At 30.3% G+C, this 17,042-nt stretch overlaps 1 protein-coding gene across 1 annotated transcript; it reads left to right on the plus strand.

Annotated features, from left to right (window-relative positions):
- Positions 1-9,132: 9,132 nt before the first annotated feature.
- Positions 9,133-13,646, plus strand: LOC11412917 (uncharacterized). Its single transcript, XM_003613442.4, has 10 exons — positions 9,133-9,235; positions 9,364-9,599; positions 10,324-10,404; positions 10,601-10,954; positions 11,085-11,217; positions 11,473-11,635; positions 11,748-11,876; positions 12,088-12,282; positions 13,066-13,188; positions 13,275-13,646. Exons 2-10 carry the CDS (start codon positions 9,416-9,418, stop codon positions 13,380-13,382), a joined length of 1,470 nt encoding a protein of 489 aa, XP_003613490.1. The 5' UTR covers positions 9,133-9,235; positions 9,364-9,415; the 3' UTR covers positions 13,383-13,646.
- The last annotated feature ends 3,396 nt before the right edge of the window (positions 13,647-17,042 follow it).

A 17,042-nucleotide genomic window follows, 5' to 3' on the forward strand; every position in this document is an offset into this window, starting at 1 on the left:
TTCAAGATTATTTTCACTAATTTTTTTTTATAATATTTAAAAATAGATCAGGCATTTTAAGAATTTTTGAAAGTCCTTTAAAAAAAAAAAGAATTTTTTAAAGTGATAAAGCACGGTGTCGTTGTTTTTGAAAATGTTTTTTGTTAGTTTGTTTTCCACTAGGATGGAATAGGATAAGATTTATTTTAAACTCGAGTTGTTTGATTCAATTATTAAGAGGGGAAGAGGGTAAAATCCCTCCAAAACAAACTTTGACTTAGTTTCTTATAAATTAATTTTTTTCCTTTCTATTTTACTTATTTAAAAATGATTTTTTACAAAAAGCAATTTCATGTTGGAGTTCGGGAAAACCGGTAGCAACAACGAATCAATGCTATATGATGCAAAAAAGAGAGATACCACATTTTCACTCACTCACACTTCAAATTGAATAATCTTCCTCTAAAATGTGAGTTTCCACCTCATATAAGAGAATTTAACATAAGATTCACATCTCGTTCCCCTACCAAGCTAAACAATGAAACTTATACCACTTGTTGGAGAGTTTAAGAGAGTGCTAAGAGCAACAACAGATCAATACCGCAAGATCACAAGATAAGAAGACGTCACATGTCCATCCAAAACTTAAAAGTTGGAGTATAAATTATAAAGGCTTAAATGCATTTTTGACCTCCTATGTTTGCCGTCGTAGCAATTTTAGCCCCCTAACAAAAAAAAATGCAATTTTGACCCCCTAATTTTGCCATGTTTAGAAAAATATGCTCTTTTGGTCCCTTATCTTTACAAAAAGTTGCAATTTTGGCCCTTTTTTTGAGACACGTTGTGGCTTCTCATGATAGTTGCGAAAATTAGGGGGTCAAAATTGTATTTTTTTTGTTAAGGAGCCAAAATTGCTACGACGACAAACATAAGGAGTCAAAAGTGCATTGAAGCCAAATATAAACTAGTTTCCTTAAAAAAAAAAAAAAACTATAAATTATAAACTAACTTATTGACGAATGACCTTTAAAGTCTAGGAACATTTTATTGGCCTTGTCAAATAGACCTTTAAAGTCTAGATAACATTCCTATTCCTAATGAGAAACTATAAGAAAACTAAAATTCAAGATTATTTTCACTATTTTCTTTTGTAATTTTCGAAAATAGATAAAGTATTTTTAGAATTTGTGAAATTGATAAAGCATGGTTTCATTGTTTTAAAAAATGTTTTCTTGTTAGTTTGTTTTGTTTTCCACCGGTTTTTTTAGATGGAATAGGAGATAAGATTTATTTTAAACTTGACTTGTTTGATTCAATTATTAAGAGAGGAAGAGGGGAAAATCCCTCCAAAGCCAACTTTGAGTTTGTTTCTTATAGATTAAATTTTTATTTTTATTTTACTTTACACATTTAAAAAATGATTTTTAAAAAAACTTACTCAAAAGTCAAAACAGTAGAAGCAATTTCATGTTGGTGAGTTTGAGAAAATCAATAGCAACTAGCAACAATGAGTCCGTATTTTTTGAAGAAGTTAAATTAGCCTACCTAAATTGGTACTAGAGAGAATTGAACCTGAGAAATTGAAGAAGAACACATTTGTAGGTTCCAAACCAATATCACTAGGCCAACCCAGATGGGTTAACAATGAGTCAGTGTTACATGACCATAAAAGAGAGAAACACTACATCTTCATTCACCCACACTTAAAAAACAAAACAATCTTCCTATGAAATGTGAGTTTCCACCTCATATAACAAAATTCAACATGAGATTGAGCTCTCGCTCCCCCTCCCCCACCAAGCTAAACAAAGACTCTTATACCACTTGTTAGGAAGTTCAAGAGAGCAACAACAAACCAATATTGTATGATCATAAGAGAGATACATCACATATTCATGCAGAACGTAAAAAGAGGGAGTATAAAAGTATAAACTATAAAAAAAACTTCCTTCTAAAAAAAAAAAATGAATAAATTATAAACTAACTTATTGCTTTGTCAAATTTCTGAGCTTAACTCAGTTGGTAGGAACAATGCACATGATCCAGGGTTCAAACTCTCCGACCACAAAAAAAAATCCGATAACATTCATAATTAGAAACTATAAAAAAAAAAACTAAACAAATACAAATTCAGTAACATTCACATCATCGTAATAGACATTTCTTTAGTGGATTTATAAATAAACAAAAAAGAACAATTCCATCAACAGTTTTGTCTTTTGTATAACAATTTCCCTATATCATTCCTATAGTATATACCTAAGGAAAACAATCAATGTCCTTGTTACGATGAACTATCTCAATCTGAAACAGCAGTTACTACATCTTACAGTTCCCTCTTTATGGGAAAATTGGCATTGTCAATTTCATTCATACTCACTCGAGATTAAGTTAAATATTACTTGGTCCCCATCTTGATTAGGTAAAAGTACATAAGGACATTATTTTAGGAAATTCACTTGTCCCCAATTTGATATAAATACCCTAGACATAGGTGTGCAATCTACATTGATTGACAATGTTTTTGTACAAAAAAAAGTTACCTAATTTCTGTCTTTTTGTGAAACTAATTTCTTTCTACACAACCTTATTATTTTTTTCTCTCTTGCAGTTGTACCAGCTGCTCACTAGTCACTACCCTCTTGACATGTAACCTATACTCCTAAGTATTGGTAATATCTATAACAACTAATAATTTCCCCTAAGCAATGAAATTATTTATACGTATATTTTATATTTTGTACATTTTTTTTTATTAACATCTTAGATTAACCATAATTTTAAGATGTTACATTAGCTAGGATAAGTCCTCTACGTTTACAAATATATTTTTTTTGACAATACTTTTAAAAAGATAAACTTAGGGTAGTTTTACCTTTTATTAAAATGAAAATTTTAAACAAAATTAACTGAATTTCTAGTAGAAAAAAAAATGATTGAAGGCCATTAAATTTTATTATAAGGCTAAGTTTACCTTAGCTCAATTTTTTATTTTTATTTTATGATAAATGGAATTTGCCTAAAGTTTAAGGAACAAGGCGTGCAAGACATGAATAGGAAGGAGGGTCATCTAGGATGGTCCAAGAAAAGCCACCAAAGTGACAAGCATAAAACATTGATGCAAGAATTAGCCTCACCATAAATATGATTGATGTCAATTGTCAAGACCAATCATTGATCAAATTGACAATCTAAACCAGAATAGGCTGGATGGAGTACCAGTTAAAATTATCCAAACATCTTCAAATTACAATTAATTTAAATTTTGGAGTTACTTAAAAGTACTTATTTTAAATTGGGTTCGGTTTTTAAATATTCACATTAAATCATAATTAATCATGTGTACGACTTTGAAAATAAAAGTCAAACATTTTTAATGATATGTTGATTATGATTAATTCACAACAATGTAAAATATTGTATATGAATTAAATCATTTTCAATTATCATGTAAAATAAATATTTTAAAAGTATATAGAGCTCGTTTGGTGCGCATGATATGATGGAGACATGATATGATAATGTGATGGATAAAAATAGAATATGATAGTGACATGATAGACAATTATCCTATCATGTGTTCGATGTACAAATGATAAAAATAAAAAAATAAGAATAATATTAAAAAATAATGTTTTCTTTAGACAATAATAACCGAAAGTTAACGAGCTTTGAAATAAACAATCAGAAAAGATGAAATGGAGAGGCTTTCATGGTTTCATGAATTTGAAAGATAATCAAATTTGAAAAGATGAATTAGAGGTGGCCGGCAATGGGAGAGGCATGAAGTCGAAGGATTTGGAGAGATGGAGAAGAGAGAAATGAGAAGATTCGGTTTGGTAGCAACAGAGAAATCATAGAATAGTTCGTATTTTTTTTATCAAGTTGCTAACCCACCAAAAATTAAGGATAAAAAAAAAAAAAAAAAAGACAATATGATAAGATAACTAATATGTTTATTTTATCCTTTCCTATGGGAGCACCAAACAAAGGATTTAAACAGGATAAGATAATTTTATCATATCCTGTCTCTTTATCCTGCGCACCAAATGGATCCATAGAGTTTAGAAAATTAGTGTATGATATGCTATAAACTATATTTTCATAAATTCTAAAAAAAAAATTTGCTTGCAAAAACATACAAAGAGCTGATGAAATTTTTTTCTCATTAAAATTTTAAGATATTTAGGATAAACCATAAAGTATGTCTGTGATGATGTAATCTTTCAAACACATCCCTGACTATATCAATATCACAAAATAGTTTATGATACTTAGTTAAGTCCCTCTATCAAAATAAGTTTGATGACCTTATTAACAACGCTCATGTGGCCACTTAAGTGAACAAATTAGTTTGTAATTTTGTGAGTCATTCTTAAATACGTTAAATTTTATCAATATTAAAATAGGAGTAGTTAGCATTTTGAAAATTGCTTTTCTGTCATTGAAATCTTCATAATGACATAAGTAAAATACTTAAATGTCTTAAATGGTAGTTAATTACCGTTGAAGATCTGACAACAGTTAACTACCGCTAGACGCCAGCGGTTGTTAACTACCGCTAAATTTATTTAAATACAGTCTAAGTATGTTTGCCTGTACGATTCCTTTTCTGTCTTCTTTTCTTCTTCCTTTTCCACTTAGATCTGTAAACAAAATTACTTCAACAAACTCAGTAATCAAAACTCCTCATGGTACGGTGAAGGTACAATTTGTGGAAAAGAATATGGGCTATGTTATTTGTGATTCAATTGAAAAAGGTTCTTTTTCAACCCAGCTGAACAAATTTGTTGTTCTTTTTCCAAAAACATTACTGCAGAACAGAGAATTATTGTTATTGTTACTACCTCGTTCTAATTGATGATAGACACTTGACATGTGATTATGAATTCTAGTTCTAGAATTTTCTGCTGGTTCAACAGAATATCTACGGTTTCTTTGATGACACCAAGGATGATAGATTAAAATTAAGACTATGGTTGAAACACATCCAATTGTGGTTTCTTTGTATTTTTATTTTGTATACATAAAGTTTTTGTTGTGGATATTGAATTGAAAGAGTTTTGGTTTGGAGAAAAATGAAGAAAAAAGATGGAATGAAAAAATGAGAAAGTTGTGAGGAGGATGAATTCAGCGGTAGTTACGTCGGATTCTAAATGATAGTTAACTACTGCTGGAGGCATTTAAGTATTTTACTTGTGTTATTGTGAAATTTTTAATATTAGAAAAACAATTTTTTAGCATTTTTCATATTAAAAAAAGTCTCTAAGTCAAACATTACTCATAATGGGTATTCAAGAAGAGTAGTGATATATGTACAACCATTGATGACAACTTTGAAGACAACTATTATTTTCTCGCTTTTTATTGGTCAAAAACAATAGAGAGAAAAAAGGAAGAGAGAAAATAGGAATATAATGTAAGTATGAAAGAGAAAGTTGTTAAAAAGTTATCATAAATAATTGTACAAATATCATTTCTCATTCAAGAAATGAATCATCATAAATGTATATCTTTCTGATTTATTTTTTATTTTTTGAAGGAATCTTTCAGTTTTTTTATTTTTATTTTTATTTTTTTTATGGTAATATTTATGCTTATTCTTTTAGAACCATTTAGATAATTGTAATTATTTTGGGTGGGGTGCTGTTTTTTCTCATGAAGCTGAAAGTAAGTGAACTTGCACCTGTTGTGAGTGCATCCGATGTAACTAGAAAAGAAGAAAAAGCAAAGACATAAATTATGCTCAAATTTGAAGGGTCATTAGTTGAACATAGAATGCTAAGATTTTGTATCACTTTGATGAGTTCTATTTTGCTAATGTTTATGTTGTCTTTGAGTTGTATATCGTGATGATAGTAAGTTGTTTTTGGTCAAATTAAAAGGTATTTTGGAGTTTAAGGTGAATGTATGTGTCCAAGCTTCCCACTCTATTGTTACTCGTTGATGTCGCGACCATTTTAAAGAAAATTAGACAAAGATAGAGACTAAATTGATGGTAAATAAGTGAAAAAGTTATTAATACTCTAGCTCCATAAAGAAACACATTGCAATGAAGTAAAGGCATGTCAAGCCAAAATAACACCCACTAGAGCTCACCCCTAAGTTAAAGGCATAACATGTCATTTTTATTTAAAATAGCAATAAAAAAAAGTAGAGATCATCCATAAGTTAAGACACAACATATCATGTACATCTAAAATAACATTAAAAAAAGTGTAGAGATCAACCATAAGATAAAGGCATAACATGCCATTTATATCCAAAATGTACGCAACTATACCATGAACATTCAAAACAAATAACAACGAAAGTAAAACATAATAAAACTTGCATTTGGAGTTGCCATCAAGGCTAATTAGGAGCTGGAAAACTCAATTGATTTAGTCCTAAAGGACCTAGATCAGGTGTTGGTATAGTTTTCATTGTGGTTTGTACCCGTAAAGAAGTTTCACTTTATGGTGGTAGTGGAAGTAATATGATTAAGAGTCTCACATCAAATAGGGGATGATCTAACAATGTGTTTATAAGTGGGGCAATCCTCACTTCACAAACTAGTTTGTGGAGTTGTATTAAGCCCAACCACGATTTCTAAGAGATACCTAAAGATATGGAGATGACCCTCTAACATGTGTTTCTTTTCCGGTTTCCTACATCAACATAATACCAATAAAAATATGTTATCGATGAAGTGACTTAACTGAATAATGATTGACAAAGTCAGATACTATTTTAAAATATTGATTTAGTGAGGGACGATTTTGATAGCATCTTACAAAGTTAGGGGCCAACTTGGTCACTTAATTGACCATGTCAACTTCATTAACATCATCATCAAACATGTGTTGACGGATGAACATACTTGCGTAATGTTTGACAAAGTCGAAGACTATTTAAAAAATGAAGAGAGTTAGAGATATTTTAAGAGTGTCTCGAAGAACCACATGTCGACTTAGTATATATTTGACTCTGTGTTGACAAAAATTGATTTTTTTTAAATTTATTTTAATTAAAAATAAGTTTTTTTTATTGTATATATCATTTATGAAAAAAGTAAGTTGAATAAGAAATTCGATTGTTAACATCAATTTTATAATCAAACGTTTCGATTTATAACTTCAAATGAAATTAAAATTTTAGAGACAAAATCAATCTTGTGAGCAACCAAACATGTTAAAATCAATTCTACACTTCTATAATCAATTTGATCCCTTTAAGAATGAAATCTAACATAATTTACTCAAACATTTATCAAGATTAAATTTGAGAAGAAAGCACATAAAGAAAGAAAACCAACGACCATAAGTGAAATTTGAATTCTGTCTCATTAACCAATTAACAAAGCTTGAGAAATTTACACAATTAAGAAAACAAAACAAAAACTCATTCACTTGAAACAAATCTAAAAATCTGATTCACATATCCAACACCTATCATTAAAACCACATGCACAGCTTTATAGGACCCACGATGTTAATTATTTCTCAAAAAATATAGTACTATACAAACATGATATGAATGTAGCAAATGTCAATGTCATGGTGCACAGAGTTTTTGTTCATTCATTCATTCAAACTCACAATTGGATTGACTACACTACACAAGTTATACGGACAAGACTTTATCTAATAGGAGTGTTGAAGTTGGTTTTGAAACGATCAGGTTTTTGGAATGTTAGAACGTATAAATATGTTTGAATATCATCATCTTTTAATTTAGCATTTAAGATGAGATTCAAGTTCATTTTACATGGTATCAGAACCAGGTTAAAGATTGTAATATGAGAATTGGGTCCAGGCTCACGCTAATGTGAAGGTGGATGGCTCAAGTTTTCAGGCAGTTGATTTGAATACCCTCATCCTTTAAAAATTACGATCATAGATCACATAAACAAAATTGTATATGATACAAGACTTATCTCACGTATGCATCGTTATTCTCGTTTATACACGAACATAGGTGATAAAGATACTTGTAACTTTACATGAGTGCGTGAAACGACGTTAGATAAACTCCAAAACTTGACAGTATTTTCCAACAACAACGTAGAAAATATGAAAATACAAGTTGGTCCACAATTTCTGCAATCTGTGCCACTATTTTTATTTCACACGTTTGTCGAATAGTCTTTTGCCACGTGGAGTTGATTAGTGGGACCTGTTTTGGTGCCTTATATTGCTGCCAACTATGACAACTGCCGTCACTGTTTGACAATGTTTTTTGTGTTCATGGTTTTTCCTCCTATAAATCAAAATTAGGATCACAATTTTGACTTTATTTTTTTTCCTTGATGCCATTTTTTTCAGAGAAAAACTTCATTTGAATGATGTCTCATTTTTCATCTCTGTGACAAATTAAATATGAAATTCAATGTATTTCCTGAAGAAAAAAAAGTAAAGATTAAGTCGTTTTGATTTATTTTTTCGTAATTTAAAAATTATTTTTATTTTTTTCAAGAACTTTATGAGATGTTGCAATTGAAAAAAAATAAACATAATGGCCCAACTTTGTTAAAGACTAAATAAATCTTCACTCATTAGTTTCTTTTTATAAATTTTTAATGTTTTTTTAGAGGATAAAGTTTTAGTATTGTTGATTCTTTTATAAATATCTTTTTAGATCAAACTGTTGAAACATTCATAATTCAATTGATTTAGTCAATTACCGAAAAATAAACTAATAAATATATAAAAATATCTAAAATGTAAAATATATTAAAAAAAATACATACAAATCAAAATTAGTTGAACCAACTGTACTTCAATATTCTTATAACAAAAACTATACTTCAATACAATGTAACCAACATACTAATCATGAGAATTCGATCATAACAAATCAAAATTTGAATTTTGGTTCAAGGAGATAGACAAAGGTCTTCTAAAATGATTACAGTGTAAAACAAGAAAATTAAAGATTAAAGATTGTTAGTGTAACAAATTCATTTGTTATAATCTTTAACGAATAAATGATATTGTTTATTTTACGTTCTAAATTAAACAACTTATTTTAGAGGAGCCGAATCCAGAAACGATACCAACAATCAATGAGTGTCATTAGAATATGTTACCAAAAGAAAAACAATATAATATAACTAACCCCCGAAGTTGGCAAATTCCAGTGCATCAAATTAAAACGCATGGTTTGGTAAGATATTAAATATCTCTTATATCTTATACTAATATTTATTTATTAATTTGATTATGGGGACAAGATAGTTGGAGTCTTTTTTGTAACTTCAACAAATAAATAAAAGGTGGCTTCAACTTTCATAACCTCTCTTATTTATATTAATATATCTTTTTTATTTTTTCCTTTTGTCTATTCTATTATATACTTTCAAGCTTATGTTCTTTCTTTCATATCATTGTTTCTATGTGACAGAACTTTCTTGTATGATATTGTTGTTGGAGAAGGATCTGAATCATCATCAAACATGGGAGCATGTGTGTCAACTCAACAAGGTTGTGTTGGAGGAAGGTTTAAGAAGAAAAACAGAAAAAGGAAAAGAATCATTGGATTCAGAAGAAGAGTTTCTTCTCAGTTTTCATCATTGGATAATAACAAAGTTGATTTGCCAAGTTTGCCTCAACATTCTTTTACCAACCCAACTTTCCAAGGTTCATGTTATTCTTCTTCTTTTTGTTTTTGTTTTTGTTTTTTTTATTGACTTGCATTTTTTCATATAAATTATTTTGTACTTTAAGTTTATAGAGCTGCTTTTGTTTTGGTTTTGTTGTTTGTGTGTTTTTCAAATTGAATTCGGTGTTTTAAGTGCATGTTTGGATTGTCGGAGGTGAATTTCACCGCTATTTTGGCAAAAGTTACACTTTATAGTTTCTACAGAATCCTAGTATCACCGTGATTTTGTCAAACTTACGCCGAATACAAACATGCATTAAGAGGTTCTTTTATTTAATGAGTTTTTTTTTTTTTTTTTTTTCAATTGTTTTGATGTTTTTGGTGTAGTTGAAAGTTTAGACTTTAGAGAATATTGTAGGTGAAGTTGGTTTGTTACTTGTGGAAATTTTCAACCAAAGCAAAATTATAGTTGAGCAATTACTTTAGGAGGATGATAGAAAAGATGTTAATGATTGGTGCAAATTACATTTTTTTTCCTTTTTCTCTTAGCATTGTCTAAGTTTTCAGCCATTTTAGGCCAGAGTCAAAAATGGGGTAATGGTAATATTAAATTCTTATTATGATATCTATCACTATTGACCAGTTAATATAATATTTTAATTTTTTTTGGCCATGTGAATCTGTTTCATCATTTAATGCATAATTTATTTTTCATCATATCTTAGTTGAATTTTGTATGATATTTTAAATTTGTGTTTGCAGGAAGCATTGAAGAGGCATGGTTTGATTCAGTTACTGTATTTGATTCTGACTGTGATGATGATTACCAGAGTGTTCCTGATGGTATGATTTTGAATATTTTTCTTACAACCTCCTTGATTTATGGAACAATAAACTAAGAGTTTAATTTTGATACACTGCGGGTTTAAAAAGTTTTACACTGTCAATAAAATCAAACGTTTTTAATGATCGGATAGTTATGATTGATTGACTGGTGTATACATAAACTAAATCGTTAAAATACAATTAATATCTGCAGATGTTGTATCTCTGAATGGAATTGAAGGCGGATCTGTATCAAGTTTTCCACATTCAAGAGATGCCAATCAATCGCAGAAACCGAATATCTCTGAGGCTGCTAGAAGTTCAGATGTTCAGCATGTCGGTGTAGATGGAAATATGATTGAAGTAACCGAACCTGTGTTCCTTGACGATATTTCCTCGGTTGATGCGAATTCAAATAAGGATGAAGGAATTTTGGATAATTGTGGCATTATTCCAAACAATTGTTTGCCATGTCTTGCATCTACCATTCCTTCTCTTGAAAAAAGAAGATCATGTTCAAGTCCTCCTAATTCAAAGAAGAAGGCTCCTCCGAAACTTTCTAGTCGATGTAAGTTCGAATACTTTTTTCATATATAGTGTGGAATCGCTGTTTTTTTGGGAGTATGCATCTTGCGTTGCAGTTGTGTGTAAACGTAAATATTCTAATTCTTCTTTTTGTTTCATTTTATGGTTTTCAGTTTCTTCAAAGACACTACAAAGACCAATTGCAGGTTCTCAAGTACCCTTTTGTCCTATTGACAAGAAAATGCTTGATTGTTGGTCACACATTGAGCCAGGAACTTTCAAAGTCCGAAGCGTAAATTATTTCAAGTAAGATTTAGATTCTGTTTGTAATTTGTGTTTTTACGGGTAGAAATTGAACTCGGTATCTCAGAGTTTACAACACTCGCATACATTAATGTGCACCGACCACTCCTGGTGGTTGTCTGTAACTTGTTTAAGAATGCATACATGTGCACAAATAAATGCATAAACAGTTTAAGGTACATGATCATAAACATATGCTTTGAATGCATACACATTCATAGAAAATAGTGTTGAAGTAGCTGTTGTTCATTATGACAGGGATAGGAAGAAGGAATTTGCTCCAAACTATTCTGCATATTATCCATTTGGAGTTGATGTTTTCTTATCTCCGCGAAAAGTGGACCATATCGCTCGGTTTGTTGAACTTCCTAATGTTAGTTCCACTGCCAAATTTCCACCAATTCTTGTTGTAAATGTTCAGGTACTCTTACTTTGCTTAAACTTGTTTACACACTTTTTAGTCTTTTTCGAAAAAAGTTATATGAACATATTGTTGCTGCATATTCTCAGACTCTTTGTTTTGTGGATTTCAGATTCCGCTTTACCCTACAACGCTTTTTCAAGGTGAAATTGATGGAGAAGGAGCGAGTTTTGTCTTGTATTTTAAGCTTTCGGAAAGTTACGCGAAGGAACTTCCTCAACATTTTCAAGAAAACATTAGAGTAAGTTGGATTCTTCATGTCTCAATTTAGTGCTTGATTTTATCGATATATCTGGCTAAAAATGCTATTGTTCTGTTTCTTTCAGTCAATAAGTTCTTTAAGATTATTTCTTACAATGTTGTCATTAAACAAAAATTTGTGAAATTAATAGATACATGTCACCGACTTATGTGTTGCTAATGAAATAAAATATGTCCATGTCGTTCGACAGAAGTTGATGGATGATGAAGTTGAAAAGGTAAAGGGCTTTCCGGTTGATACAATTGCTCCGTTTCGAGAACGATTGAAAATACTAGGCCGTGTTGGCAATATAGAAGACCTTCATTTGAGTGCAGCTGAAAGGAAGCTTATGCAGGCTTACAATGAGAAACCTGTTCTTTCGCGTCCCCAACACGAGTTTTACTCGGTATGTCTCATTCACTAATCGTAAATTTTTAATGTTTTCTTTCAATAATCTATTTTGACACCACCTTAGAGCTTAATATGACAATAACTGCAATCAATGTTTTCTACTTCCTTCATTCATTTTGAAAGTTTGTTTTTTCCCTTAGTTGAATGTGAAGTTCAGCACATGCATATGCATTTTTCATTATTGATCCCATCCATATTCATGTAATTATGTGGTTAGTTTAGTTCTTTCTTTAATGTTTAAGAGTTAATGTAGAATTAATTCTCAAGTGGATCTCAAACTGAGAAAGACAAAAAGATTTATATCACTAGCCCTGTCTAGACAAATAGCTTGATTAAGTGCTTATGTATATGCTATTTTTATAAAAATAAATACAACAAAGTCAAACTCTTTTCATAAGTTATAAGCTATTTTCGTAGGGTATACTATAGAGCTTATAGAATTAAGTAGATATCAGCTTATGAACATGTCATACTATAGAGTTATATAAATCAGTAGATAAGCTCAAATAAGCGAATTCAAGCTGACCCTAAATTAAATAATTGGCTTTCAATCAAATAAAGTGAGTGTTAAACTTCAATTTTTCATGTGGGGCTCCTTCCACTTTTTGATAATTTTGTACAACTATTTGCTTACAGTTTTATGGATTAATTGTGGTACCTTTATCTTTGGCCCACTATTTAAAGTGGTGTCATTCCACTATAAAAGATGTAGTACTTTACTCTGTGACCTTTATTTCTAATAACCTAACCTAACCAATATGTTTATTTATTTTTGCAGGGAGAAAATTACTTTGAGATTGATATAGATATGCATAGATTTGGTTATATCTCAAGAAAAGGGTTTGAAGCATTCATGGACAGATTAAAGATCTGCACTCTAGATATTGGTCTTACAATTCAGGCAAGTAGTTTTTATCTTATGAAAAAAAATCAAATACATTTTATTTTATGCTTCTACTAATTATTATCATATAATATTTGGTTCAGGGGAACAAAGTTGAGGAGCTGCCAGAGCAAGTATTATGTTGTATTAGGTTAAATGGCATTGACCACTTGAATTACCACCAACTAGGGCTAACTCAAGATCCCCTCTAATAATATAATGGAAAAAGCATTTGCATATCTTGGAATTAGTTATTAATAATGGTTATTTCAAGATGAGTTTTCAATGCAATTTTATCTAGCTCTTTGTTAATATGAATTTTGATTTCGTACCATCAGTGATTCCATGCATTCATGCAATCAAATCCTCAAAGTTGATTCAACGATTCTGAGCTGCTGATTGCATGAATGCAATATTAATGTGTTAGTATACGCTTCCAATATAATTATATAACCCAATTTAACTCTTTGTTACTATGGATTTGTATTTCATACATTCACATAATTAGTAGCTCAAAGTTGATTCAACGGTTCCGAGCTGCTCATTACATGAATACAGAGAATCTCTTGCATGTCAAAAACATGTCTATTGTTTAATGTCTAACATGTGTCAATGTCAAAATTGTCAAATGTGTCAAGTGTCATTGTCAAAATTTTATAGGCTAAGACATCTTGTCATACACAATTATTGAAGCAACGTGCGTGTGATGATGGGATAGAAACTGTGTTTGTGTCTTGTGATAATAGCCAATGCCAGCCACAAGTCAAAGGAGGGGTCAAGTGGCACAAGAAAGGAAACATGGACCTACTACTCATTCATGTCTACTTAAATTTCAAAACCATATAGGGTCCATTCATATACTACATACTAAAGGAACTGTTTCATTATTTAAATGAAAAATTTATTATTATTGGTAAAGAAACAAAGGTAAAGAGACATAAATTCAAACTAGTGAGCTCTGAAAACAATGTCCTTTTTTGTGTAATATAAAAACAATGTCATATTCCTGTTTGTTTTTTCATGGAGGTGGACAATTTCTGCTAACAAGTAGATGAACGTGTGCATAGTTAGTAGTGATTGAAAGCAACTAATAATGGAATCATAGTGTAGTGTCACAGGTTTTGCATTCTGTGCAAAATAATAATCTTATTGGGAGATTAATCCTTTCCTTCTTGAGTAAGGCAAATTTTTCTGTTAATTATCTAAAAATAGATGATAATTTGTTTATTATAGTAGTATTATTATAAGATATACAAATACAAGCATGATTTCACTTTTCATTACAATATTTAATAATCTTATTGGGAGAGATTGATTTATCCTGGCCTTGAGTGATGCAAAATCATGCTGTCAATTAAAAAAACATATATGATTATTTATTTATAAGATATACAAGCATGGTTTTCATTGCAATATTTTTAATAGTTGTTTTTGACAATCACATTATAGGTCTAGTTCCTTCATGTATTGGAATGTGAGTGTTCATGAGTCTCATATTGAGTAGATAAGAAAGCTCAATGCAGTACTTAAATCACGAGATTCTCCTACTTAATAGACTTATCTTTTCGGGTTGAACTTTTTTCATGAGAAATCACAACAATTGGCACTTTGATTGGGATTTGGGCTGTGAAAATGGCTACCTATAGACGGCATTAAGGTAAATTGTCGAATTTTAGGCAGATGAGTAAAGTAAACAAAGAGAAGAGGGCTATCACAAAATTAGCGATGATATAGTTTCAGTCGTTGTGGATGCTGTTCTTAAAGGAGGCAAAAATATTATGAATTTCATATTGAATAAATAAGAATACTCCATATATAGTCCTACCTAATGGACTGGTCTTTTAAATTGAACTATCTTCGTCGACCAGGTCGTAACAGTGAGTTTTGTGCAAAAGGGGGTGATAGGTTTGTAACCATACTAGAAAGGCAGAGAGGTTCATAAGGTTAAAAGAAAGATGAAGCATTTGAAGATTTTGAAGGGAAGACCCTTCAATCAAAATATTGGAAATGTTCAACATTATTAAGAGCTACAAGAGTTGACCTATTGATTTTGGTATTTGTCTATACTCTATATACAAGGTATTGTCCAAGCTACAAATCAATACCACTATTTGTTGTTTGATAATAAAACTATTTGAAGAGAAACTAGGTAGCTAAGACTTGGAGGTATATTTTCATTCAGGTGACTGTCATGGACTCTTAAGAAGCCCAGAGAAGGCATTTCACCAGAACTTGAGGTAAATTAGATGATTCCTCCTTGTATCCATATACAAAATTGAAATAGCAGACATATAATTGATATAGGTGTCTCAAGTTTGAGCGAAGAGTCCTATATTGAATGGAAATGTGAACGTTGAGAAACATATAAGAGATGAGACCATATGTCCAATACTTTAAAATTTTGGATAAAAACGTGGTGCTCAAGTCAGTGCTTTAGGCTCCCCCTTGCGACCCAGCAGTGGTATTAGAGTTGATAGTTTGACCTAGATTGGTATTAGTATACTCAATCCCAATAACCCTAGTTAAAGTTGGTTATTGAAATCAAGAATTGGACTAAGATTGCACAAAATAAAAATCATCACATTATGAAAATTGTTTTTCTCTCTTTTTAAAATCAGTTCAATCAGATTTTAAGTCGGTTTAACCGATCTTAAAAGTGTTGGCGGCAATTAACTGCCGCTTATATAAGAGAATAAGCAATTTTATAAGTTAGAAGAGTAATTAAGTCATTTTATAAAAATATAATGTAATTAGAACTCTTTTGTTTTCTATCCTTCTCATACTTCATGGTTTTCAATAATATTTGACAGACCATAGAGATCTTTCAATTCCAATCCAATGCTACCAAATTTGTCAAACACCCATGTATGTTACTGAGGTGTTGGGATTAGTCAGCATTACTGTTATTTGAAAAAGCTGCTCTAGCCAAATGAAGGTGGCTTTACTTATCTTATTGAATGTTATCTTGCAATTGAAAAGGCTCTTAAGAATGTTGGTTAGCTAGTCCAAACTTCAAGGGTAAGAAAGAACAAAATAATATTGCATTTAAAAACCAAACTTATCCTTCTACCCACTTTTCCCTATAAAATTTTGTAGAAAGAAATGGATGAATGATGTTCAAAGAATCATAAACCAAATATCCATGTGTGTACGTAATAAATATTTTTACGACACATAAATATAGTTTAGTGTGTACCGTATAGTTTACGATACTTTTTAAAATGAGTGCAAGAATACAAATTGTTTAAAAATAGAAAAAGAAAATCGTGTACTCAGGGTACTACTTCATTTAAGTGTTCACGTTGAACTTAGAAGTTTATGCTATTCATGCTACTCCCTCTATCCTTGAATTTTTTTGTGTTAGCTACAAGACTATATGTTATGTTTACGGATGTTATTTTCAATTAAATAAAATATTATTCTTTAAATAAAATTATTTAATTTTATTATGGGTCTATTTTTACTATGAAAGTTGGGCTTCCAATTTCATAAAAATGACCTTAGTAACTAGTAATACTTATAAGGTAATATTAGCCAAAAAAAAAAAAACGACTTAAAAAAAAATGTTTCTAAACATAAAACCTCTTATAACTTTACAAATATATTATTTATTAATACTTCTTTAAAAAAATCATTTATTAATATTATCAATTTAACTGAAAAGTTAACATTAAATTATATATGCACACAATTGCATGCACAAGATTACCAACATGAACTTTATGATCAGTTACAATTTTAGAGAAAGTAACCATTGTGTAGATAAACTCACCAACATATTTCACTTTGTGGTCTTCCACCCCTTATGTAGTTAAGGAGGATACCCCACTTATTCACTTTTAAGATGAATTTTTTTAACCGTTATACTACTT

This window comes from Medicago truncatula, chromosome 5 (assembly GCF_003473485.1).
Source record: "Medicago truncatula cultivar Jemalong A17 chromosome 5, MtrunA17r5.0-ANR, whole genome shotgun sequence".
Lineage (NCBI taxonomy): Eukaryota > Viridiplantae > Streptophyta > Magnoliopsida > Fabales > Fabaceae > Medicago > Medicago truncatula.

Excerpts from the sequence above, each read along its gene's own strand:
- LOC11412917 (XM_003613442.4), top strand. The coding sequence starts at position 9,416 with ATGGGAGCATGTGTGTCAACTCAACAAGGTTGTGTTGGAGGAAGGTTT. Across the intron at positions 11,636-11,747 it reads TTCTTGTTGTAAATGTTCAG|ATTCCGCTTTACCCTACAAC; the intron begins GTACTCTTACTT and ends TGTGGATTTCAG. Across the intron at positions 11,877-12,087 it reads ATTTTCAAGAAAACATTAGA|AAGTTGATGGATGATGAAGT; the intron begins GTAAGTTGGATT and ends GTCGTTCGACAG.